Here is a 26,300-nt window from a genome sequence, read left to right as displayed (position 1 = left end):
ATTTGCTACTAATTTAGTAGGGTCTACCTTCAACTTTTAATTAATAAAGTCAGTTATAGTTTCCATTTATTAAGAAAATCTAAAATAAGTTTAAAAACAAGTATTTTATTGCAGTGCTTGGGTGGTTCATCGAGTTAAGTGTCCAACTCTTGGTTTCAGCTCAGATCATGATCTCAGGGTTGTGAGACGGAGCCCTGCATTGGCCTCCATGCTGAGTATGGAGAGTCTCCTTGTCCTCCTCTCTCCCTCCCTCTCCCCCCTTTCCCATCTCCCTCCTTGCATGTGCTCTCTTTCTCCAAAATAAATAAAATCTTTAAAAATAATAATAAAACAAGTATTTTATCATGGTCCATTCTTTTCAACAACTTTCTGTGTTAAAATGCCCAGTGTAAATTCAGTGAGAGACAGAACATTTCAATTGATGAGAACTCCACAGCTTGCATCAGTATCAACTTCCGAAATGATATTACAAGTGCCAACACTAGAAATTTTGAGTTGAAGGAGTTGCTTTGTGATGTTCAATATAGAGCAAATGAGAATGAAATAATTATTTACTTTCAACAGCAAGTTTTGATATAGCAGTTACCCATGAAAGTAAACTGATGAAATTCACTGAAATGAGCTAGTTTTATGATACAATTAAACTTGCTATTTTCAACTTTATAAAAGTAACGTTCCTTAGTCAACTGGGAAGATTATAGATATTGTATCAAAATACATGACTTCCTAAAATTAGACATGTTTTAAATGATGAACAGGATGGCTTGTTGTGGAAAGAAGTTCCTGAGGTCAACTGTTCCAAGCTGGCTGACTACCACCTACCAGGAATCACAGAACAAGGGAATTACACAGCCAAGATGAGGTGGCACATCGTAGTAGGGCACCTTTCTAAAGTGTCTGCTTAGTGACAAAGAGTAAAAAATATAGAAGGTGATAATGTAAAAAGTAAACATGTACTACCTTCTTCTCCATTGCACTGTCTTGTTATCAAGAGGCATTTTGTTAGATATACTTGATTCTTTCAGAGATGGTCTATGCAGCCACCATCCTTATTAGTATAGATGTGAATATCCCCAACTGTCAAGATATGTTCTATGCACATAAATTTTGTTCTATATATAAGATGCTCCTCAATGTAATTTATTATGCTTGCTTTCTGCAAATTCCTTTTTTCACTTAACACTATTTTAAATGTATGGTGGAATTCTATTCCAGTTTGGTACAATAGTAAAAAATACATTTGTTTAAAGGATACAATTAATGCTCTAATAATGTCCTCTTCTTTTTAAGATTTTATTTATTTTTGAGAGAGAGAGAGAGAGCGAGAGCAGGAGCGGAGGAGAGGAAGGGCAGAGGGGGAGAGGAAGAAACTGAGCAGGGATCGGGACATGGGGCTTGATCCCATGACCCTGGGATCATGACCTGAGCTGAAGGCATATGCTCAACCGGCTGAGCCACCCAGGTGCCCCTAATAATGTCCTCTTTTGTGGACAGTCATACAATACATTATGCTACTAATTCCTAGAACTGCTAAATTGAGGGGTACGCACATAAAGTTCTGAACAATTGTTCTGGACTGTACCAGGATGCCTGAATGGCTCAGTGGTTGAGCATCTGGCCTTTGTCTCAGGTCACGAACCTAGGATCAAGTCTTGCATCAGGCTCCTCGGAGCCTTTTCTCCCTCTGCCTATGTCTCTCATGAATAAGTAAAATCTTAAAAAAAAGAAGAAAAAGAAAACTTCTGTACCATTGACAGTAGAGTAAAATGTGTTTCTTCACATTCTTGCCAGCTCTGGCAAGACTCCTCAGTCTCTGCCAACTAGATGGTTAAAAAATGTGATGTTTTAATTTGAATTTCCCAGATTACTAATGAAATTGAACACAACTGCATAGGTTTAGTGGCTATGTATATTTTTTCCTGAGTACTATCTATTAAATATTTTTCCTTTGTTTATTTCAATTCTCTCAGAGGCTCATAATGAAATATGTATGGCTAAAATTATCTCACTGAATTTATTTCAAAAGAGCCCAGTGAGGAAAAGGAGAAGTTTGGGAGTTGTTTACCTAAAATAATGATAGATAATAAGGTTACTAATAAGTTTATGATTTCTGAGGCTGGGTGACAGGCACCAAAGGATTCATCATACTCTTCTCTTTTGTATGCTTTAATTTTTTTTATAATAAAAGTTTTTAAAGTGTTTTGCTCATTTTACTCTTAAGATGTTCATATTTAGTATTTCTAATTGATTTGTAAGAGCCCTTTGTTATAGACTCTCTAAATATTATAATCAGCCAGCTGATTATAATCAGCTTTCTGCGGACAGATATCCCAATACCACTTAATGAATAATCTTTTCTCCTCCAGATGTGGAAAACCACCTTTATCCTGCATTAATTTCATATCCTGCATTAATTACATACGAATGTAATATTCATACAAGTTTATTTCTACACTTCCGTTTGTCCCATGGATTTGTCTTTGCATGTGCTATGCAGTTTCAATTTCTATTCTTTTTACATTTTTCTTTAGATTTTTCTGACTCTTCTCACCCAATGATTTTCCCATATGACTTTTTAAATAATTGTGTTGATTTTCCTAAGTGTCTGTTATAAACTTCCCTCCCTATACAGATGCCTCTTTAACCCAGTATAGTTCGGTCTTTCCTTTTACATCAGTATATTTTCATGGTTCCACTCAAAGTCTCATTGGTTGCATTCAGGCTCTGAATTCACTTGACATACTGCTAGCACAAATGTTAAATAATTCTCGGGGTAAAAAAAAAAAATATTTATTTGGCTACTGTGAAAGGTCAAACTGCCAAAACAGACTGGTATAACATTTGAACACAACCACTTATATAAGCCTTATTTTTATGAATAAGCACCTGACTAGAAATGTAATAAAGGAGCGTGTCATAACCAGTCTCAGGCGAAGGGTTTTAAATATAATACACTAATTTTAGTCAGAAGCGTTTTAGTTTTACTTTATCGGTCTACAGTTTCAAGGAAGATGTGGCTTCTTAAAGGGAAAAACACCGTTTATATGGCTTGATTAATTTATTAGAAATAAGCAGCCGAGAGCATCTGTTTTCACAGAGCAACTGTTAAATTAATCCATATTAAGTCAGCCTCAAAGCACTTGGATGCTGCCACAGGATGTGGGTGTAACAGGATCGCAAAGACTAACATCTGATGGGGCCTTACATATGCCGGGTCAGAAGGAAGATTGGGGGCTGGGTGGAGGGATACAGGGAGAGAGTACATCCTTCTAGAATTAAAACATCAAAACCCCCAGCAGTCTCACGGGTTTGTGTTAAAAAAAAAAAAAATCCCTCCCCATCCAGAATAAGACGATGCCCTAAAATAAAACCTCCCCAAACTAAAAAGCATACCACTACATTCAACTCACATTTTGTGGATTAATGAAATTTACGAGTCACCTGAAACCACTAAAGGCACATGGTGATTTTTCTCCTGAATCTAATGTCCGACTGACACAAGTACAGAAATACACAGATAAGATGTGAATAGAAATGCACATCTCTAATACAGAGTCAATGCACAAACAAGCAGGTCCAGGAGCTAAAGTCCTGCTACTACCATTTCAGGAATCTTCTGCAGGTGCTAGAAGCCAACAGATCCCCTCAGCAAGAGCTCTCAATTACCTCCTTTCCAGTCCCCTGTGACATGCGGTAAACAATCCCTTTGTTTTCAAAGGAGTTAGCAGAGATCTTTGAGAGACAGCCATCAGGAATTCTGGAGCTGTCTCCAGCTGGTCTAAGCAGCCAGGGCTATCACTTGTGCAGGGTCACTGCTGAAAATGCCAAGGAGGGGCACAAGGAGGAGTGGCAGGAAAGGGGCCAGGCAGGAGGGCCGCATCCTGGACGAGCATTCTTTACATTCCTTTCCAAGTGGCTTTTCTTCTGGGTTCACAGACATTTCAGTCTCTAGCAATTTGACCACAAAGTCTTTGCAGAATTTTAAAGAAGTCATTGGTGTTTTCAGACGTTAAGAATGTTGTCAATGAAATGTGGAGATGCTCCAGCCTTCCAGCTATTTGATAGCCCTGAAACGTGAAGCAAGGCGGTGCAGTGCCACCGTAACTGGACCTCTGTCCCAGCCTCTGCATTCACAGGAGTAAAGCATTGCCAGCTGGAACAGGGACAGCCCCAAAGGGTCAAGGAAGAGATGTTACAAAGAGGCTTGCAGTAAAAATCTGAGCCATTATTCAGAGCCTGCTACTGGCCAGGCTCTGGACTTCCCTACCTTCTTCTTCTTAATTCAGTTTTTCTCCCGACCAACCTGACCAACCTATTTACAGATACTTTGTAGATGTGGAAATTCAGGTTTAGGTAAGTTAAATCATGGTCCTGTGATTGTGATGCTAATAACTGAAGGAGTTTATGGACTCCAGTGCAAGGTCTAAATGCCTCCAACAGCTATAGTCTGGATTATTCTCTTTGGGGTGAGAGAAAGGGAAGGAGTAAGATTGGGACAGAAGGAGTGGTTGCAGAGGAGGGGGAAGATGCCATGTGAAGACATCAGTGCTCAGAAGTTCATATAGGTGAGGGTGGGGGGAGGGGAGCACAGACCGGAAGGCATATTCCTTATCAAGCGGTGGCTGTAACAGCTTGCTTCCTCAGGGAACTAATTGCCTTGTCCAAGAGGGTCCAAGAGGAAGGACTGGCTGAACTCCACCCATCATTCCATTCTGCTAGAGGAAGGAGATGTGAGTGGTTAGGAGGACAGACAGTAAAGACAAAGTGCGAACCTGGTTTGTGAACTCCCTCCCAGCTGAGGATACTTGACTAGCTTGATATACAAAATGGTGATGGAAGCAGCTACTTCCAGGATGCTGTTGAGGATACACGAAAAGTACTTCTGACAGCGCTCAGTCATAGAAAGAGCTATATAAGTTTCTTCTTCATCTTCTAGCAAAAGCCAAGGAAGCATCTATTTTTACATATGCTAAAAATAAAGGTGTTTATCCCAGAACTTATGAATCCCAACAATATGACATGATTGACTGCCAAGTTTCTAATGGAAGTTCTTTTAGTTGGAACAAAGGAAAAAAAAAAACACACAACAAACCTAAAATAACTGTAAGAGAGTATCTTTAAATACAGAGGCAAAGGTGAATTATTATATCCTGGGAGAGCTGTTTTAAATGTTTAGAATACAAAATGTCTTCCATAAATTCCTTTTTATTGAAAAAATATTCTTCCCCGAGACTGAGTAAATTCAATATGGAAGGCAATATTAGTTTTTACAAGTGATTCATCAATGCGAACTGCTACTGATAAATTATGTATACATAATTGGTGGGACATTAGTAACAGTTCACATACTTCTTCAGACAGCATGCCCCAGCACCGTCCCACCTCACAGCTTTTGCATTAATTGTTCCTTCCAGCTTGAATACTTAAAGGAGAGGAGAAAGTTTTTCCTCTAGCCTCATCAGTTCAGTAACTGGAGCCATGCAAATTAAACTGACAAGACAGATCAACAGGAGAAAAGCCATATAAATTTTATTTGATATATATATATATATATATATTTTTTTTTTTTACATGGGATGGGGGGTAGTGGAAAGGGAAGGGAAGCTTTATTATTGAAAAAAAAAAATGAAAGCCCAAAAGAAGCAGGTAGTTCTGAGAGGTTATATTCCAATTTAACAAAGAGCAGTAGATTGTGGAGGCATGACAAGACTAAGAAAAAGGTTTAGGCTTCTGAGGGTAGCATGTATTCACTGTATCTTACAGTATTGTATTTATTTGCAGTAAGTAAAGAATAAATAAACAACATAGTCCCTGCTCCAAAAATCTATAATAGGAAATATAAGACTGGTCTACTGGCCATGTCCACAACCTCAGAAAAGGTTCTGTGGAGGAGGCATCTCATCACACATAATTAAAGTTCTTTCTTTGTGGCTAAATATTCTTAACCTTTGGGAACTTTATAGAGTAAATGTTTCTGATACTTTTTAGCCACATGAAGTCAGGAGAGACTTTAAAAGCAGGGAAATGGGAAAGAGGATGCTTTAGTTACATCTACGTAATCCCATAACAAAATTAATGCTCTCATTGGATGGCTCCAGTAAACTGAAATCACAATTTCAGTGATGTCTACGTTGAAGCCTGGCTATGTCTGCCTGTCAAATCTCACGACTTCTTACTATCAAAACTTCTTCCTACACAAGTGATAATGAAATTATTAAATAAGATGATTGCTTGATGGAATCACTAGGTCAGGTTTTCCTTATTTCTCTGTTAACCTCTAATGGTTTCTGTTCATCTCACTTTAAGTGCTACTTTATAGTTGAAGGATCATCACACTGAACAGTCCTCGAGGGCAGTGATTTTGATCATTCAATAACAACTTAAGATATTGGGACACCTGCATGGCTCAGTCAGTCGGGCATCTGCCTTCAGCTCAGGTTGTGATCCCAAGGTCCTGAGATCAAGCCCCGTGTTGGGCTCCCTGCTCAGTGGGGAGTCTGCTTCTCGCTCTTCCTCTCCCTTTGCCCCCCTCTCTCTCTGTGTGTCTCCCATGTTCTCTCTCTGTCTCAAATAAATAAATTGAAAAAAAAACTTAAAATATTAACAGGTATTTGGTGCATAATTCTTCCCTACATCACTACTTCCAACCTGTGTTGGAAATGCCAAATTAAAAAGCAAATGCCCCAAAACTATACAGTTCCTTTTGCCATAAACAGACTCATAGATCCATTGGATAATATATTTACGAAGAGTTTTTAATAGCCTAAGATTTAATGTTAAGAAGTAAAATGCAGGATATAAGATGGAACTTAACAGCATGATCTCAAAAATGCTTAAAAAAATTACATAAAACAGGTATTTGGGGGTGGTAGGCTTATGCATGCTTCTGTACTTTCTCCAAGTTACCTACAGTGTGCCTGCAATACTTTTCTATTTAAAAAACTCTAACTTAAACTTCATAATGATAATAATTTTTTTAAAAAGACCCCCCTCCAAACATCAACAAGCTCTAAACTTCTGTTCCTCTTGGTTATATTTACTATGCAAATGTATGAGAAATTGCTAAAAAGTATCGTGAATATTTTAAGTTTAAAGACAATTTTTTATTTATTTTTTTAAGGATTTTATTTATTTATTCATGAGAGACACAGAGAGAGAGAGAGAGGCAGAGACATAGGCAGAGGGAGAGGCAGGCTCCATGCAGGAAGCCTGATGTGGGACTCGATCCCGGGGTCTCCAGGATCACGCCCTGGGCTGAAGGCGGCGCTAAACCGCTGAGCCACCCAGGCTGCCCTAAAGACCATTTTTTAAAGCTCAATAGACAATTGCCACAGGAAACACAGTTATCTCTGTACTTTTAGGTCATTCCTACAAGACCTGAATCTTTTCTGTATTGTCCCATACATCAGCATTTGTGAAATTCAATTATTTTCTTCATAGAATGTGACAAAAATACAGTGCCTACTTAACTTAAAGATCAATAATGCCTTTGTGGGTAAAGGTTAGCCACAGATGAGAAGTAGTAAGGTTCAAATAGAAAAATGGTTAACTCTTCACCTAAAATCCCTAAACCTAAGTCACATAACAAACTTAACTGTTTCCAAAGCACTCTTACACAGTCTATAAAATCCAGGCTGTACATATTTTAGAAAAATAACTTCTAACTCTAAAAGGTTACCCATCACACATTTTCATATTGTAAAACAAATACTTTACAGCATTTGTAAACAATCCCAGGAGCACACTGATCTCCTACATTCGCCAACCCATCCTGCCATGCAGAAAGCTTTCCACATTTGCTTACATTCTGAAAATAACATGTCAGGAGTGCACCGGGCTTAAGTTGTCAAAAAATATACTTTATAAATGGGTAAGAACTGTGGGCACACACATGGGCGGCCTTCCAAAAAATAAAAGAAGAAAAGAAAAAGGAAGGCTTAACCCTGTTGTTTCCAGAAATAGATCTCGTCTACACAATAGAACATTTATAACAATGCCTTGTCGATCTTTCCCTTCAGTGGGCAGCTGAGAGTTCAGTGTTCAGAGTCACATACCTTGCCCTGGATCCCAAAGGATCCCCCCCATCAAGTTCCTACTCCAACAGTGCACATATCAAAAAAGGTTCTAGATATACCTCGTAATTTTATTTACCCTGCCCAAAAAAAACACAGTTTTGCCCAGATCAGAGCATACCTTCTTGAGCGGGCAAGATTTTAAGTGTCCTGGCTCAGTACTGAACTGATACCAACCACCTAACATTTGGGAGATATGGTAAAGTAGTCACAGCAACAGGCAACAGAAAAAGGGAGAATGAGGGTGATGAAGAAAGAGACCAGAAGTCAGAAGACAGGGACTGGGCTTTGATGCTGGGTAACCTAAGGTTTCTAGATTCCAGTTTCTTCATCTGTAGAGTGAGGGAACTTAGAAAGAGCCTGTAGATACTACCTGCCCCCAAACCTGATTTTTTTTCTGAATGGCAGTAGGTTGAACTGGCCTTTCTACAGCTGACTATTCAATATGGTGGGCACTAGCCATGTGTAGCTATTGTGGACTTCAAATGTGGCTAGTCCAAGTTGAAATATGCTCTATGTATAAAACTCGGAAGACATATAGTGAAGAAAAGAATGTAATATATTTCATTAATAATTTTTATACTGACCATATGTTGAAATAATATTTTGGACTTACCATGCTCAGTACAACACATTAACATTAGTATCCCATTTCTTTTAACTCTCTTACATGGCTACTAGAAAATTCTGAATTACATCTGTGATCCCATTATACTTTTATTGGACAGCTCTTCTTGAGAGTCAGCTCTAAGCATTACGTGGAGGCTAAGGGAACTGTGAGATGCAATAACACCAGGAGAGCATCAGAACAGAACACTGCCATTCCGTGCTTCTCCGTCATTAGGACTTGGAGCTTACTGTCTCCACTGGAACTTAGAGCCTGTCTTTGCAGTTTCCTTTGAATTAAATATATAAAATGATGATTTACTACTTCATAAAGATGATTATGATCTTTTTTTAAAACTTTCACTTGAATTTATAGGAACTAAAATGAACATGTACATTTTATTGGTACCTAACTAGAAACTCTTCCACCAATTTTTGTGATATCAATTTGTTTAATGTATTTTAAATGATCAGAAAAGTAGAGTTATTTCCAGAGAGCTAGTTTACTTAGAGATACAACAGGCTGTGAACAAACCTAATAAAATATTTATGATTCAGGTAAACTAAGAACCTCAATCAAGAAAACTCAAGTATTCTTCTCAGAACATATGCCTGAACCGTCAGCTTATTCAATGAGGTGATCTTAAAGGCATAAATCTAATTGCCTGAAAAATAAACTAGCAACTATTTAAAGTCAATAAAACCAGCAATAGTCCCTAACTCTGCAATCCAGAGCCAACTAAATGCGAACCCGTTTCAGACTGGGCTTAAATACAGAATTCAGCATAAAATGCACGGCCTTTGGTGAAATTAGTTTTTCAAATTCTACAAACTATATATGACCGTTATAATTATGTTGCAATTAAAGAACATGATTTTCTTTTATTTTCAATTTTTATCTACCATAATTTCAAAACAGATTCAAATGTATACAATTACCACCTACCCTTTTTAGGGGGAAAGAAAAAGTATTAATTTCAAAATATGGTCAAGTTAACATGAGAGAAATATACATTCAAACACACAATGGCTACTCCTTCTGATTCTCATGATCATCAACAGCTATTCCAGACACATACAAATTATCATGTTTTTCTGAATATATTCTCTATAACTGACAAGATAGAATATTTCCTTGACAGATACTTCAAAATAAAAACAAAACAAAAATCAATGCCCAGATTTTAAATGATCAAACTTGAACTATGCTTTTGAATTCTCTTAAAGAGAACCAAGGGTTCAAAAAGAAATAATCAGAAAATAAAACCAAGACTAGTTGTAGAGGAACCTTGATATTTAGACATTTCCTTAAGATGGAACCACGTACAATACATCAAATTCTTAGAACATATATTAAACGTATCTTTAGGTGCTGTTAAATATGTACTATAAAACTTCAAATACTCCCTAATGTGAATGATTATATCTAGCTTGCCCAAGGTTCTAGGGTTTCTCCACATCTTTATTTCATCACACACTTTCTGGTAAGTTTCTTCATTTGACCACTTTTAGATTAATTGAATTAAAAAAAAAAAAGAGGTGAGGACAGCCCCAGTGGCCCAGCGGTTTTAGCACCGCCTTCGGCCTGGGGTGTGATCCTGGAGTCCCGGGACTGAGTCCTACGTCGGGCTTCCTGCACGGAGCCTGCTTCTCCCTCTGCCTCTCTCTCTCTCTCTCTGTCATGAATAAATAAATAAAATCTTAAAAAAAAAAGAGGTGAGTAATTAAGATGAATATTAAAATGGCAGTCCCATTTTTACTCGACTATATAAGGTTTATTTTTTCTCTTTTCCACAGATTGTTCCATTCTGTTTGAATAACACAGGTGCACCTTAACACATTTGAAAGGCTGTAGAGTGGGATCCCTGGGTGGCTCAGCGGTTTAGCGCCTGCCTTCGGCCCAGGGCGTGGTCCTGGAGTCCCAGGATCGTGTCCCACATCGGGCTCCCGGCATGGAGCCTCCTTCTCCCTCTGCCTCTCTCTCTCTCTCTCTCTCTCTCTCATGAATAAATAAAATCTTAAAAAAAAAAGAGAGAGAGAGAGAGAAAAAGAAGAGAAAGGCTGTAGAGCAATGAAAAGAAGTTGAACATGGTAGACAAAACTAGCTCAAAGGTTCTGAGCATCATGCTTTTCTAAAAACCTCGAAGCTTATTTTATCTGCTCTTCCTTTTAAAGAACAAGCACAAGGTTGCTTTAGGGAAGTCTCTAAATCAATGAAAGATAGTTTACCGACAGGGAGAGTAAACTGACCCTGCCAAGACTGTCTACAGAGCCACTAGAATTAGGTGTTTTTCCATCACCATTTGGAAGGGTTTCCCAGGAACACAAGTGTAACCATCTTGGGTACCAATGGCCAGAGTGAAGGCTCAGCTCTTGGGTATTCCTGCCATAAAAATAAAAAAGCATTCCTCATCTCCTCCTCTATTCTTAGAGATGTGCTCTTGTGATAAATGGTCAAATTCCAAAAACCTACCCTTACAGAGAATCTACCCTTTGGTTCCATATGGATGTTTATGAATGTTTATGAATCTACCCATTTTCCTCTACCTCTTTGAACTGTATTCCCTGCAAATTCCAGAATGCCAGGTGTTTGTCACCCAATATCCTACTCTCTCCTTACTCCCTAAGAAAAGAATCTAGAATTCATTCCTGGTGACAATACTCCAGCTAGTGTACCACTTCCCTTGCAGTTAGGTGCAGTTAGGTGCTACCATCTGACTAATGGGATTAAGCAGACATTGACAAGAACTTCAGCAAAGGCTCCTAAATGTAACTGAACTGTAGTCATTAATGGCTATTCCCATTTTAGGAACATCTAAAAATACCCCCATTTCCTAAGAAAATGAAGTTCAAACTCATCAAAGCATCCAAAGCTGTTAATCTCCTCCCATCCCCACACCATCTTTCCCACCCACATTCCTAAGGCTTCCTCTTTTGAACCTCTACACCTTCACTATTCCTTCTGTCTGGAAATCTCTACTATGCCCCAGAGTTAACCCCTACTCATCCTTAAAACCCAGTTTAAATTCTGCCTGCCTCTACTCTGAAGACTTTTTGTACATTCCTCCCTTGGAGCCTTGGGCATACTGGGCATACTGGGTTTCTTACCCTATCAGGCTGCAAAATCCTTCAAGGTACAAAGTGAGTTATTTCTTTGTTTACTCATAACCCCACAAAGATTCTAGTGCTCATGTGACCACTGAAACACAGAAGGCATCCAGTACATGTCCATAAAATGAATGATGCTTTCAAAATTTCAAGAAAAAGGGGAGAAAAATACAGTCAGACAATAAATTAATAAGGATAAAAAAAAACAGAACTCCAAATCAGTGTCAATATCACAGAAGTCAATCAGAAACGCCTGGAGAAAATCTGGAATAGAGACAAAACACATGAACACATAATTCAAATACCCAATTAAATATCCTGCCTTAAACCTTCCCCTCATCTGCTAGAAGAATCGATCAATAGGCTTGGGTTTGTGTTCAGTGTTCCACTTCTGAGATGAATGAGCAAAGCAAGCAATGAGGTTATGTGTCAGAATTTTTAAGAAGCATAAATAATTTAACAATGGTAAGAAGCCTGCAGAATAATATTTTAACCAATGTTTTTTTTTTTTTTCCTCCTGGGGGGAAACTTATGTGAAAATTTCTTTCGAATCTCCTCATTGGCTGTGTATGAAATCAACAAATACAACTAAAAACACATACATGTAAGAAAGAACTCCCCAAAACTGAATACTCCCACCAGTGCCCTTACAACACGACAAAAATTTCCCATAATAAAATTCACAATGATAACAATTTAATCTTTGAGTCCAGCCCACAAAATGAGGTGAAGTATTCAAATTGTAAATACAGACAAGGGGAAGGAACTGCCTGGAAACAGAGTGCTTCCTAGCTTGCTCACTGAGGTTTGACCTCCCTGCCCCTCGATCTTCATTATCTTAGTATCAGCTATCTTGAATGGCCATGCTGACAAATTACTCAGTCCCTACTTCCCAGGACTTGCACGGTCTTAAGGACATCTCTATCCAGCCACCAGTAGTCTAGCGCCTACTATTTTGGCCTTCCAGTCACATGGCTACCCTCAGAGGACTCCCTCCTCTCATACTTCACTGAACAAGTATGCAGTAAGTTCAAAACTGCAATTTTGTCACAAACGTACTCTTGCCAAGTGGAGCCCTTTACATTCCTCAAACCAGCAGCAATATGTAAGCTGCCTTCACCTTCAAACGGCCCATCAGTTAGCTGGGAATGTTACCCCCACACAAAACAATTGTAAGATTTCGAAATTTAGTTTACTTTGATTGGATTTAAATTTTCTGGACTCTGGGGTGTAAGAGGATTTAACACTTGACATATAACATTAAAAATAAGCCTGAGAAAAAACACTAGCAAGATACAAAGCTAATCATAATGACCTCGATTAGATTTTCAATGCCTGTCAAGTGAATAGCATATAGTGGCATTGACTTAAAGCCTGTGAACTTGAATAGTACAATTCTTTTGGAGAAATAACAGAACTCAAGTTTTTTATCTTAAAGGACCAATTCTGATCCTGGCTCACATTCGAGTAAGAAGTAAATACTAGCTGTAAAAAAAAAAAAAAAAAAAAGCAGCAAACTGAAAAAGGACAATGATAATGAAATTTTCATTTTGATGTCTACTCAATTTAGTCCCAATACACAAATCTTATTCAAACAAAATCATTTCTTGGCACCCTCAATTGAAACTGTCCCAAACAATCTGAGGATTGATGAAACCTTTCAAGAATGAGACAATTTTTGCTAAGTCAACTGAATTTCTGAAATAAAAAGTTGCAAATGACTGGACATTAAGTTATTGACAGCCATTTATGGAACCTTTTCACAATAAAATGTTACAGAAAAGGCTGAAAAAATAAATCTTATTTAAAGTTTTAATTTTCTTTAAAGACTTTATTTTTTATATATTAGAGAGAGAGAGAAGAGAGCACAAGCAAGAAACGGGGGGGAGGCAGGGAGGCTGAGTGGGAGGGAGAAGCAGACTCCCCACCAAGCAGGGAGCCCGATGATGATGTGGTGCTCCATCCCAGGACCCCGAGATCATGACCTGAGCTGAAGGCGGACGCTTAACTGACTGAGCCACCCAGGCGCCCCTAAAAGGCTTTAATTTTCTCTCTACACTTGTAGGTAAGGGTCATTCACAACTTTTTAAACACAAGTTAATTCAAGAATCAATCACATAATTCTTTATTTTTCACAATATAAAATTGCTAGCTCACAGAGGATATTTATCAAGTATTTAGTAAATACGAAATGCAGTGATAGTGATGAAACAGGTACAGGAAACTGCAATTTTTCTACCCAACCATTCTTGTTTTTAATTATTTAACCGCTCTCAAGTAGATCCCCTATCCCTATTTTTTTTTACATCACGCTGAATATACAGTTCTCTCCTCCAGATATCCGAGTTTATATCTGCATAGTGAAGAGATCAGAGACCTTTCCTGATAATATCACATAAAAGACTAACACCCACAACAGATTTCCACATAGCATTCCCCTAGGCCCCTTCCCTAACTAAATTTTTTCCTAGTCCCCTACTGTGTCCTTTTTATTCTGTCAACTTCTTGCTATTCTTTAAGCTTCCTTAAGGACAGGAGATTCAGAAATATTTGTTAAATGAAAAACTGCATTTCCCTTTGCTGGCTGTGCCCTTAAGAATCTGTTTCTCTGTGTATCTGAAAAAAATTATTGACTTTTCTATAAAAATTTTCTCTTGGGATCCCTGGGTGGCTCAGCGGTTTGGCGCCTGCCTTTGGCCCAGGGCGCGATCCTGGAGACCCGGGATCGAATCCCACGTCGGGCTCCCGGTGCATGGAGCCTGCTTCTCCCTCTGCCTGTGTCTCTGCCTCTCTCTCTCTCTCTCTGTGACTATCATAAAATAAAAAAATAAAATAAATTTAAAAAAAATTTTCTCTTAATTTGAAATTACTAATTAATCTAATATGTAAGTATCTGTGAATACTATTCTTAGAATGATCAGTCTGCATATTTGCAAGTTTCTATGGGAATCTCTCAAGAACTCATCACTTGCATTTTCAAATCAATATGCTGCGCTGACAAAACTGTATTTGTTTAAACAAACCATAATAAGCAATTAAGAGCATCAGTATGGGAAAGATTTGCTCTCAGATATCAATTTTCATGATACATTTTAATGTTAGTGTTGGGAAGAGTTTGCTAAGATTTCAAAAAATGTGCATCAGTTTTAAAGGTTCACACATCAGGGTTCCCAGGTGGCTCAGTGGGTTGAGTGTCTGACTCTGGTCATGATTTGATTTCTGCTGAAGTCATGATCTCAGGGTCATGAGATCAAGCCGTGTTGCGCCCTGTGTTGGGTGTGGAGCCTGCTTAAGATCTGTCTTCCATTGTCCCTCCCTGCTTGTGTACTCTGTCTCTCAAAAAGTAAATATAAAAAATAATAAAGGTTCAACCTTCAAAGTAAATGAGGATACTCCTTTTTTGAAAGACTTAAAAAAATCAATATAGTTAAATAGCACATTATCTACCTTTATCACGTGTGCCTATAAATTCCATTTTAAAATAATTGAGTGTTATTTATAAAAACAGTAATTATGCTTATGAAAATTCATCCAATAGTAAAGGCAGATATAAAAAGTTTCTTTTTGGACTCATCAAGCCATAATAGATAATACTATTTTATTTTTGATTAAAACTAAAAATTATGTTGCCTCATTAATTATATAGTAATTAAGCACACGCAGACATGGAAACATTGAACAAATGAGTTTTTGGTAACTGGGGGTGAGGGGTCAGATCTAAGGTGCACAAATATACCCCAAGGGTAAGATTACATCTCTCGTGTTCCTTCCTGCAAAATTTGTCCACATGGTCAAAATATATTACAGTCACTAAAGGTTTGAAAATTTAACAAAGACTAAGAGTTAATATACCATATCTCTTACTCTCATTAAGTAGTTTTAATTTAAGGCTGAAAAGTAATGTATCACAGTCTCCATCATCTAGGATGACTTCTTCAATGAAGACACAATGTGGCTTTTTATGGAAGCAATCTGAGAGCACCAGACAAGTTGCTAGATTTTCTAAGAAAAAGATTAGGCCAAAAACAATTTCTTATCAATAGAATAAATATCCCCCCCACCCCAGCCAAAAAAGGAACTTCCCTTGCTCAAACTTCTCAGCTAAGAATCATCTGAACCCAAAAAGAGAAAAAAAAAAGAGAAAGACCATCTGGAAATTCAAAGATATGAACACTGCTTGGGGTCCATCACTACTAAGACCTTAAGAATTCTAGAATTTGTTCATCTACAAAACATGATTATTGTTCTTTTCCCTTTTCTGAGACGTTTATCTTGCTTACTCCTTGTCCTTGCTCATCGACCCTATACATAGGGTTGTGGTGCCATCTCATTCATTCCTCACTGGATCTACTCTGAGCAAGATGTTTATTCCAAACATGGCTACATAACAACATTCTCCTACTTTACCTCATTTTTTGATTGAGTAGGACAAAGGTAAATACAAAATTAGTGTTAACAAAAACCCACACAGATCCCTTCAGACTTTGCTTATGGATTCTTCATGTATTAATCATTCCTCTGGGAATCCCTGGGTGACTCAGTGATTTAGCGCCTGCCTTTGGCCCAGGGTATGATCCTGGAGTCCCGGGATCGAGTCCCGCATCGGGCTCCCTGCATGGAGCCTGCTTCTTCCTCTGCCTGTGTCTCTGCCTCTCTCTGTGTGTGTCTCATGAATAAATAAATAAAAATCTTTAAAAAAAAATAATTCCTCAATCTCAGGAACACCAATTTTGTCTACTCTCAAATACCTTAGCCTAATTTTGAAATTGAGACTGAAAACCTCTTACTCTATAACAAACAAAATATGCTGTTTAAGAGTATGCTTTTAATTAGGCAGATTACTATAAAGTTTTGAAGATTTGATAGCCATCATCTGATACTGTAATTCATTTTATTTTAAAAACTACTTCGTATAGAAATGCTGCGTTCTCAAGCAGTCTGCTTTTTGGTTTCCTTTTATTCTGGTGAAGATCATTTCACACTTCCATTTTAAAACCAAAAATCTTTTGCTGGCATTTGAAATCTTCCATTTTGGCTTTGATGGACAAACTGGTTTATTCAATTTTTTTTAAAAAAGGAGATTTTGCTAAGAACTAAAACAAGCTTGTTCAAAGGTCCTTGCGCATAGCTGATAGTCAATTAATAGCACAGTTAATAATCGAGCCGGTATACAAACCTGCTCAATTATCAGATAAATGTGGCAAGCTGCCCATATGCATATATTCAAAATAGGTCTTTCCATTGGTGAAAAAACAGTTTATACTTTTTACACATTTCTGTACTGTTTAAAATTTTCAGTAAACCCAAATTATCTTAATGTTTTTTTTAAGTGACACATATTAGAATATGAGAGTTTTTTTTTTTAAAGATTTTATTTATTTATTCATGACAGGCACACAGAGAGAGACAGAGACACAAGCAGGCTCCATGCAGGGAGCCCAATGTGGGACTCGATCCCGGGTATCCAGGATCACACGCTGGGCCAAAGGTGGCACTAAACCACTGGGCCACCAGGGCTGCCCAAATAATCTTAATGCTTTAAAAAAAAAAAAGCCAATTGAAACATAAAATAGATATATTTAGTATTTCAAATATAATATTTTAAATATTTTAGTGAAATTTTAAAACATGGATGAAATTTTATCTGTAATATGTCATTTTAAAATTTAAATCAAATTCATTTTTTTTAGAGAACTGCCAATTTCCTGCAATAATCTTAGCTGGTCAGTTAAGTGCAGTAGTCAATAAGTAAAACATTATAGAGGTATTTTTTTCTTGTTTTTTTTTAACCTTTCAACCATGTGTGACTTAAATATATTCATTTTACATCGTCATCATCACATACAGTAGTATCTAACACACAGTGCCTACAAGGTGTCATCATATTATATATATTATATATATTATATATTAATTCATACTGTTCCAAGCATTTTACATATATATGTTTATAGATGTGTGTATATCACCATTTTATGAAGGAGAAAACAGGTACAGAGCCAATCCAGTCAATAGCTCAAAAGGGACAGAGCCATAGTTTAAGCCCAGGCAATCGTGCCCTCATCCAGGATCTTAATCAGTGAGATGTGACCTTCCCTGACCTTATGGGAATCTCAAGGATCACGTGTTGCCTGCCTACCATCACACTGGTATGGAAATTAAGATTATAAATGCGAGTACAATTCCACTACTTTCCACAGAGCAGGGCTGTTAAAAAAAATCTCTTCTTCCACATTTCAAGCACTACCTTCTTTCATAAAGTATTATAATCCTAGCAAAGTTCAAGCTAAATCTGTACTGGTTTCTTCAAAAATGTAGCCGAACTAAATCTAAGCTCCTTACTGCAGCTAAAATTTCATGCATGTGAACCTGAGTCCTCTGTCTCCACCCTACTTTCAACAGTCAGCTAACCAATCTATCAAGCATCACATTTTCATAGAACTATATTAACTGATGAATATGTCCAAACCTTTTTTTTTTTTTTTTAATGAATTACAGTTGACCTTTGAACGAGGGTTTGAACTGTGTGGGTCCACTTATATGCAGACGTTTTCCTGTTACATACAGCACAGTACTGTAAATGTGCTTTCTCTTCCTTATGATTTGCCTAATAACACCTTCTTTTCTCTGGCTTCCTTTATTGTAAGAATATAGTACATAATGTGTGTAAGTACCAACCACGCGTTGACCAGCTATATAGGTAGGGCTTCCATGGTAGGCTATTAGTACTCTACCTTATTTCTAGAGCAGTCATTCTAACCCAATTTTTGGTGGACTTCTTCTAAAAAAAGTATCAGCCATGCCTATCCATTAATCAGGATTACTGAAGAAGAAAATTCACAAATTTTTTTTTTTTTTTCACAAATACTAGTGCCCTCACGGAAATGGTTATTTCTTAGGCGATCCACATTATACCGAAGAATTAGTTACATAACGTGTTCCCCTTCACTATGATTTTCATTTGCAAATTCAGTTTGAGGATTTAGGTATGGTTGGCTCCATTTTTTTTTTAATAACAACAACAAATTGAGAAATAGACATTTTGATTAAACTTGCTACTCAGAGGGCACACTGCCTCCTTCATGTTAGCTTCCTCTATCTGCCACCCCTCCAGCTTCCTCCAGCCCCTCCTAAGGGTGTCTCTATACTGGCTCTGAGACACAGGGTGACAGCATTTCCAAAGATTTGCAGGAGGTGGTATTTTGCGTCAATCCCCACTTTGTACGTATGGGAACCCACTATGAGAAGGAAACCATTTCACAATAATGTAGAACACAGAGAAGTAGAAACTACCAGCAAATAACAAAACACAAACATAACATTTTATTCTATTCCCCCGTCCATGGCCCAGTGAATCACTTTTTTTTTGTCATGTACTCACTCCCTTGGTCAAGCGCTTACTGAAGATGTGGTAAGAGAGCTGTGAGATCTTGCTTTCAGCCCCTTCCCCCCTTGACCCCTTACTTCGAGGTTCCCCACCCCACCTCTCTAGAGTGTACCCTCCCCCTTCCTTTGTCTTGGCTTCTGTGACAGTTCATGAACATACACTGATAATGATTTGTTTACCATCTATCTTCTCCACTAGACTGGAAGCTTTAAGAAGGAAAACATTGTGTTTTGTGATTTTTTTGTGACAACACAATGTTTTTTGTTGTGAACAACACAATCTCTTCAGAGCTGTGGCCAGGGTTTGGCCCAAAAGGAGAATCAACAGAACTGTCCCAAATGAATAGATGAAGGGTTTCAGGGAATCAAGCCCTGCCTTTGCTCTACCCTGCCTTCAGGCATGTGTGTATGTTTTGTGTGTGTGTGTGTGTGTGTGTGTGTGTGGTGGTGGTGGTGGTGGTGTGTGTGTGTGTGTGCACACCCATGTGTCTGCGTCTAGGAGGGGAAAGGCTGGTGAGGTATGTAAATATTATAAATGCAAAGGTTTACACTCCCTTCTCCCAGACTTGGGGTACAACCCTGGCTGGCAATGAACTACCAGGAAATTCTCTAGGATTATCTCATCTCATTGTTCCTTTATTCCTTAAATATAGATGTTTACACTGTAAGGCTTTTGCTCAGTAAACCACTTAATCTGTACTTTCCCCTTGGTATTTAACACTTTCTATTTCCTAGTCTGCGAACTTCCCGTAAGCAGGGGAATGCAGTCAAATTAAACCTTCCGACCTGGAGCTTTACATTTAAAGTACATTCATTAAGGTTTATTTTTGCATTTGTAATTGATATAATGAAGCAGAGATTAAAGAAGGAAAACATTAAAGATAATTTGTAAGCCTCTTAAGGCATTATGCGTCTCCACCCAGATCGTTTGCAGAAACAGAATGTACATTTCTACTGAATTTTATTGCACTTCTTCAGTGACAATTTAGTGGCCACATGAAGGGCATCTAATAGCTATGCATATTTCTGGAATGACTGACAACTGTCAGCTTCATATAAACATCTGTAGAGAAGTCTCCAGTATGCCATCAACAGTAACATAAAAATTAGGAGCCTCTAGTAACAAGGAGAAAGCCTCAACCACAAGGATAACCTCTCTGTTTTCCTTCTTTTGTACTGCTTTCAATCAGTCATTCCCAACTTAACCTTGTCATCTATTCAGTTGCATGTTCCTTTTGCCTTCCCCAATCGGAACCAGGCGTCATTATTCTATCTGGAATACTTCCCTGCAGTACTAAGAGCCTCCCAAGTGCCATCAGGCGCCTCTGCTGGTTAGGGTGACAAAAGAGAAGAAGCTTCTGTGCCCCGCCGGTTATCACCCGTCTAACCTGTTGATTAGCAAGAACCAGTGACTGCCTATAGATCAGGATCGAATCTGAGCTTCACGATTCTGTGTACAGATGTCTTTTAGGGCAGTACTGGTCAGTAAGAGTCAGAATCTATAATCTGTGAATTAGCATCATCGTCAAAGTAAATCACTGTTTTCAGATTAAACCCCTCAATACAGTAAACTAAAAATTAAAGAAGCAAGTTTAAACAAATAAATGTTAGAACCTTTAAATTTCATATTCTTATCAATATACCAGGCAAATTCATCAACTCAGAATAACCCCAGAAGTGGAGGCCCCATTATCACTGCCCTTATTCATTTCTTTTTTTAGAGCCACCTGCAGTAGACCTATTTTCCAAGCCCTACAAAAGACACTCAACTCATAATTACATCTTTCAGTGGACACAGATATAGTTGAATTAATCCCCCTCAAACCTCATTAGAGTGAATTGCCTACCCTTTCGCCAATGCTTTGCAAAATGGATTAAATGTGCATTTCACTTGCACTCTTTGAAGGAAGTGTAACAAGTAAAAATGTCCAAAAGAATGGCAGAAAGAGCCAAGAAATGCACACTGGCCAAAAAATAAGTCTGAATCATATTTGCCTGCATGTTACCTCTGTTTATACAGAAAAAAAAAATAGCGCTCAAATAAATTTTTACATTTTGGCAAAAACTTCAAATATAAAGGTTATGATATGCTCCTTCCTTACTTAATTTGTGTGTGTGTGTGTGTGTGTGTGTGTGTGTGTGTATGTTTTTAGTGTGTCGGAAGACAACCAGGAAAATAACAGAAAAACTTGCAGGAATAAATAAATTGGAGGAAAGAAAGGAATCCCCTTAATTAAATGCATCTTTTAAAAACACGGAAAACCAAATGCTTCTCCTCTTGCATCATTCTAGCCCTATGGTGATTTCTGAGCCACTTACAGGTAAAAAGAAGGGGGAAAAAGTTCAATGACCTTGTCAATCAGGGACTCAAAAACGGTCCTGTTGTGATAATTCGCAGAGCCTCCGTGTAGCGACAGAAAAAACCCTGATCTGGGAATTGCCTCTTTGGAAAAGGAGGAAAAAAAAAAAATCGGAAAAATTGGGAGAGACTGCAAATGGTTAAGATACCTATATCCGGGAACCCGAACGATGCGAGATACAAATACAAGCTCTTCTGCCCCAACTGTCACCCCAACAACTTCTTTGCATCTCTGGGTAGAAAAGAAAAACAGTCGTTTTGCACGGGCGTTAGCTGAATGTTCCAGAGTTGGGTGAATGGGGGAGACTTGCTATACACCTAGCGGTGGGTGCATTTCACCAGGCTGCAGCCTCCACACCGCTTTTCTTTGCTGCACTGCAGAGGCGCCATCTTCTCCGTCTTAATCTTCACTCAATTCAATCCTTTTACGTGCACCCTAAAAAAAGAGACCCCGAGGACCCTCCCCGGCAGCTCGCGGCCGCAGGGGGCTAATGCAGCCGCCCGCGGAGAGGCCGCGCCTTGCTCGGACAAACGCCTCCCTTGATGCCCGGGAAGGCAGAGCTCGCGCGTCCCGGCACCCGCCGCCCGCATGCTGCTCCCCAAGGGCTCGGAGCCCCGCACTCGGGGGGGCGCGGGCGGGGGCGGGGCGGCGGGAGGGGGCCCGGGCAGCGCCCCAGCCCCCTCCGGGACAGACGCGCAGCGCGGGCGAGGGCGGCGGCGGCGGCGGCGGCGGCGGCGGCGGCGGCGGCGCTCAGACCCGGGCCGGCGAGGGCGGGGGGCGCCGCTTTTGTTCCCGGGAACCTTCTCCGTCTCCCGGTGCGGAGCGGACGCCGGGGCCCGCCAGGCTCGCGGAGGGTGCGAGGGGGCCGCGGTCTCCGACCCCCCACCCCGGCCGGCCTCTCGCAACTTGCACAAAGGGAAGGGCGCAAACCGTACAAAGTTTGCCCGCGGAAGGCGGTGCGCGAGCCGGCCGGGGCCGCAGCGAGCCGCCGCCACCGGGCAGGGGCGCTGGGCACGAGCGCGGAAGGCGGAGCGGGGCGGGAAAGGCGCGGGGGGCGGGGGCGGGGGCGGGGGTGCCCGTCGCGCTGTCCCGGCTGCTCCTCCGGGGCCCCGGGGAAGGACGGGCAGCGGCCGCGCGCGGAGGACGGGGTCAGGGGCGCTGCGTCTCCGGCCCCCCACGTGCTCTGCCCCCTGCCCCCCGCCTGGAGGCCTCCCGCGGCCCCCGGCCCCCGCCGCCAGCAGGGACCGATCAGGGTCCCGGCTCAGGACCGCCCCCGCCGCGGGGGCCGCCGCCTCCAGCTCGCCGTCCGCCGCCCGAGCGCGCGTCCCCGGGGCAGCGCAGGGCAGGGCAGGGCAGGGCAGGGCCGGAGGCGCAGATGCGCAGGGCGCCTGCAGAGCGGGGGCGTGGGGCGTGGAGGAAAGGGGGGCCCCGGGACCGCCCCCGCCCCGGCTGCTTCCAGGTTAAAGACTCGGGGGGGGAATCGGGGTCCCGCCGTACCCCCTCCCTCCCCACCCCCAGTTCCGAGGCGCGGCACCCACCTCCAACGCCCGAGCCGTCCAGGCGGCCAGCAGGACCAGTGCCAAAGCGGGCAGCATCGCGACCCTGCGCGGGGCACCGAGCGCGCCGCTGTGCGAGTGGGGTCCGCCGCGCCCTGGCTCTGCCGGTGCCGCCGCCGCCGCCGCCGCCGCCGTCTCCGGTGGCCCCGCGCTCGCGCCGCTCCGGCTGCTGCTCTCTCCTGCCGCTGCCGAGGAAACTGACGGCGCTGGAGCGCGGCGGCTGGGCTCGGAGCCCGGAGTCAGCTGATGCAGCCCACCCCGCTCGGCACCCGAGAGGGACCCCTAGCGGAGCCGCCGCGGAGCTGCGCGCGCTCGGGCGGGCGGGGCGGGCGCGGCGGGCGCGGCGGGCGCGGCCGGGAGGGCCCGGGAGGGGCCCGCGCCCCCCGCGCGCACAGGTGCGGCGTCCGCGGCTGCTCCGCGCCCCGCGCGCCCCCGCCCCGGGGCTCCGCGGGCCGGCGGGAGAGGCTGGGGCGGCGCGAGGGACCGTGCGGGATCGGGGCAAGGTGAGTCGTAGGACGCCGGCTCCGCTCGTCCCCGTGAGCTTGACTCATCCGACCCCGCAGGCCTCCCGGGGATGCCGGATCAAGGGCTGCTGCCGCCGGGGTGCGTTTAAGCCGCATTTGGTTGCTTGCCTTGGTTTGATGGTGTGTGGGTTGGGGCGGGGGGAGCGTTTCTGCAAGAGAATAGGAACCAGACAAGCTTAAAGGAAATTAGAATTTCTTTGCTTGTTGAGAGAGGGGGAAAAAAACAAAACAAAACAAAAAAAACCTCATTTTTTACCCCCCCAGTCAAAAGCAGCCAGGAACAACCTGGAAGGAATATCTATCTTTAGAAGGAACCGAAAGAGGAAAGGCACCGGACCTGGAGAACAAGGGGGCGACCTATTTACTTCTCCTTGAAGGAAGGATTTTGTTTAAAAAAAAAAAAAAAAAGTTTTGCTCATTTGTTGTGTGTTTTTGGTTTTGGGAAGGAGACGGTCAGGGATTTTCTTTTTCTTTCTTTTTTTTTTTTATCAAACTGGGATGTAACATCCATGTGAGACGGAGGGTGAAATGAAAGTTTAGAGGGAAGGGATTTGGAAAAAGGATTCCTGTTCCACCCTCCTAACTAAGAACTCTTGACCTCAAACTCTGTCCTTGTACTTCTTTGTGGCTGTCCTAAATTACAGAAATGAACCTGCTGGGAAGCCTCTTTCTCCTAGATTAAACACAAACCATCCAATGTCCGGTTAGTGTTTAGCTAGGCTAGAATGCTCTAGAACTGCTCAGCTGTGTCTCCTGCTCATGACCTGAAGGAACATTAAGTCACTAAGGGACCTAAGGGACGGTCTACTGTGGTGCTAGTGGGAGGGGATGAAGCCACAGACTCTGGCGATTGGGATCAGGGCTCAGCCAGGAGGATGCCAACTTCCCCCCTGAGAACTCACCATTTATCTGCCCCTCCCCTAGATCTGGTCTTCCATCATTCTCCCCTTAAGGCATCCAATCCTGACCCTTGGATTACTTTTTTTCCCCCATTCTTTGAATGTCCTCAACAAATAGCAACAAATACATGTTATAGTGCAATATTTGTGCACAAGCTTTGTGTCCTATACTTATTACAAAAGTCATTGAGGCCTTTACTATCATTCCCAAGCATAAGATGGGAAGCTGAAGCTAAGCAAATCCCAACAGCAAATAACACACATTTACCCACCTTGCCAATTGCCTGCCTGTCCTAGGCTTGTATGGACAGTTGAAAGCATCTGAATGCAAAAAGGAGTGTAACTCCAAGATGGGGAGGGAGCAAGGCCAGCTACAGGTTGTGCAGGATCCACTGCAAAATGAAAAGGTGAGACCCTTTGTTCCAAAATTAAGTATTTTAAGGTGGTGACAGCAAAGGGTTAAACCAATCACAGGGCCCCTTCTGATTGCATGCCCTGGAAGCCAGTCCTGGGGGGCTGGGGAGGCTTAATAAGAGACCTTTATTAAGCACAAATTCAAAAATACGGTGGAGTTATAATCTCTAAAAATGAAAGTTCTTAGGTTTAGCATTTTCTCTTTCTACTGTTGAAATTCACCACATTCAACACATCCCTGGGACAAGATGTTCCCCCGGGAAAGATGATTAGCTCCTGACTCTGTCAGGATGATGGACATCCTTTACGTTTTCTCCCGTTCTATCACCACTCCGAGACCCTGATGGCTTTTACTTTTCAACCAGTATCTCTGTTCTACATTTAATGCCATGTCCTGCCCTGAGGTGTCTTCTGGATCCCCTGGGCAGGAAGTGCAAGAACATCACCAGCCAGAACACTGGAGAACTCTGGAGGGGACCGACCACCCACTGGCAGGCAAGTCCACACCAGCATTCCAAGCATAGGCTTCAGTACCTCAGTTGTGAGGGGTTCGTCAGTTGTGAGGGGTTCGCTAGCTCATCAGACAATACATTCTGTCTTTGGGCTGTAGGGTTGCTAGAAAGTTCTTGCCCCATTGAAAGCCCACATTCCTTTTCCTTAACCTCCCACTTAGATGCCCTTTTGTACCCCTGTGCCCAAGCAAAAGTAGCCTTTTCCACACCACAGAGCTTCAAGTATTTGCCAGCAATTTTAGTGCTGCTTCTGCCTCCAGCGTGCTCCCCTCACAAAGTAACCGAAGCACTTCCTTTAACAGTTGTGCAAATTGCTTGGTTTCTGGACCCTTCCCTACTCTGACCATTCTCCTTAAACGTGTTCTGGTTTGTCAGTGTCTTTCCCTACTGCTCCAGGGGCGTGGTGAGCACTGCAGAGTGGGCCAGTCCATTGCTACCTCAGGCTGCAGGCTAATGTTGCATTTGATTTTATGGACTCACAGTGGTCACGTTCACTACCAAAGCTCCCAAATATATTCTATGAAGAGTGCTGCTGAGCCACAGCTCTGTCGTCTTGTGCTGAGGGTGTTATCTGTGCCCTGCAAATATCATCAAAAGCAATCTTAGTATAAGCCAGAAGATGGTCTCTATAGTAGTTCGCTAGGACTGCCATAATAAAGTAGCACAGCCGGGGTGGCTTAAACAACAGAAATTTATTTTTTCACAGTTCTAGAGTCTAAAAGGCCACGATCAAGCTGTCGGTAGGGTTGGTTTCCTCTGTGATGGCACTGTAACATATTTGAGAATTCCACACGCCTCCTAACCTATCTTCCCTTCTAGAGCATCATGCTGATTCCTCTTTATAGAGCAAGAATAGATCTTGC

The 26,300-nt window shown here is 41.6% G+C and overlaps 1 protein-coding gene and 1 long non-coding RNA gene across 8 annotated transcripts in view; both read right to left on the bottom strand.

The window, feature by feature from the left end:
* Nucleotides 1-23,429, bottom strand: part of APP (amyloid beta precursor protein) — a 263,371-nt gene extending 239,942 nt beyond the window's left edge. For 6 of the 7 annotated variants that reach the window (XM_025995686.2, XM_025995687.2, XM_025995688.2 and 3 more), the window contains exon 1: nt 23,071-23,319. In XM_025995686.2, coding sequence (XP_025851471.1) covers nt 23,071-23,127 — 57 coding nt within the window. In that variant the 5' untranslated portion in view covers nt 23,128-23,319. Of the gene's footprint in view, nt 1-23,070 lie in introns of all 7 variants that reach the window. The other variant, XM_025995690.2, reaches the window with a different exon arrangement.
* On the bottom strand, nt 19,087-22,239 carry LOC140595800 (uncharacterized). The gene is made up of 2 exons (XR_011997679.1): nt 21,850-22,239; nt 19,087-21,763 (listed from the first exon to the last, which is right to left on the bottom strand). It is a non-coding gene; the product is annotated as an uncharacterized lncRNA (long non-coding RNA).
* Nucleotides 23,430-26,300: the final 2,871 nt, after the last annotated feature.

This window comes from Vulpes vulpes, chromosome 15 (assembly GCF_048418805.1).
Source record: "Vulpes vulpes isolate BD-2025 chromosome 15, VulVul3, whole genome shotgun sequence".
NCBI lineage: Eukaryota > Metazoa > Chordata > Mammalia > Carnivora > Canidae > Vulpes > Vulpes vulpes.
The sequence above is the reverse complement of the archived record's forward strand: the minus strand, read 5'-3'. Positions and strand labels throughout refer to the sequence as shown.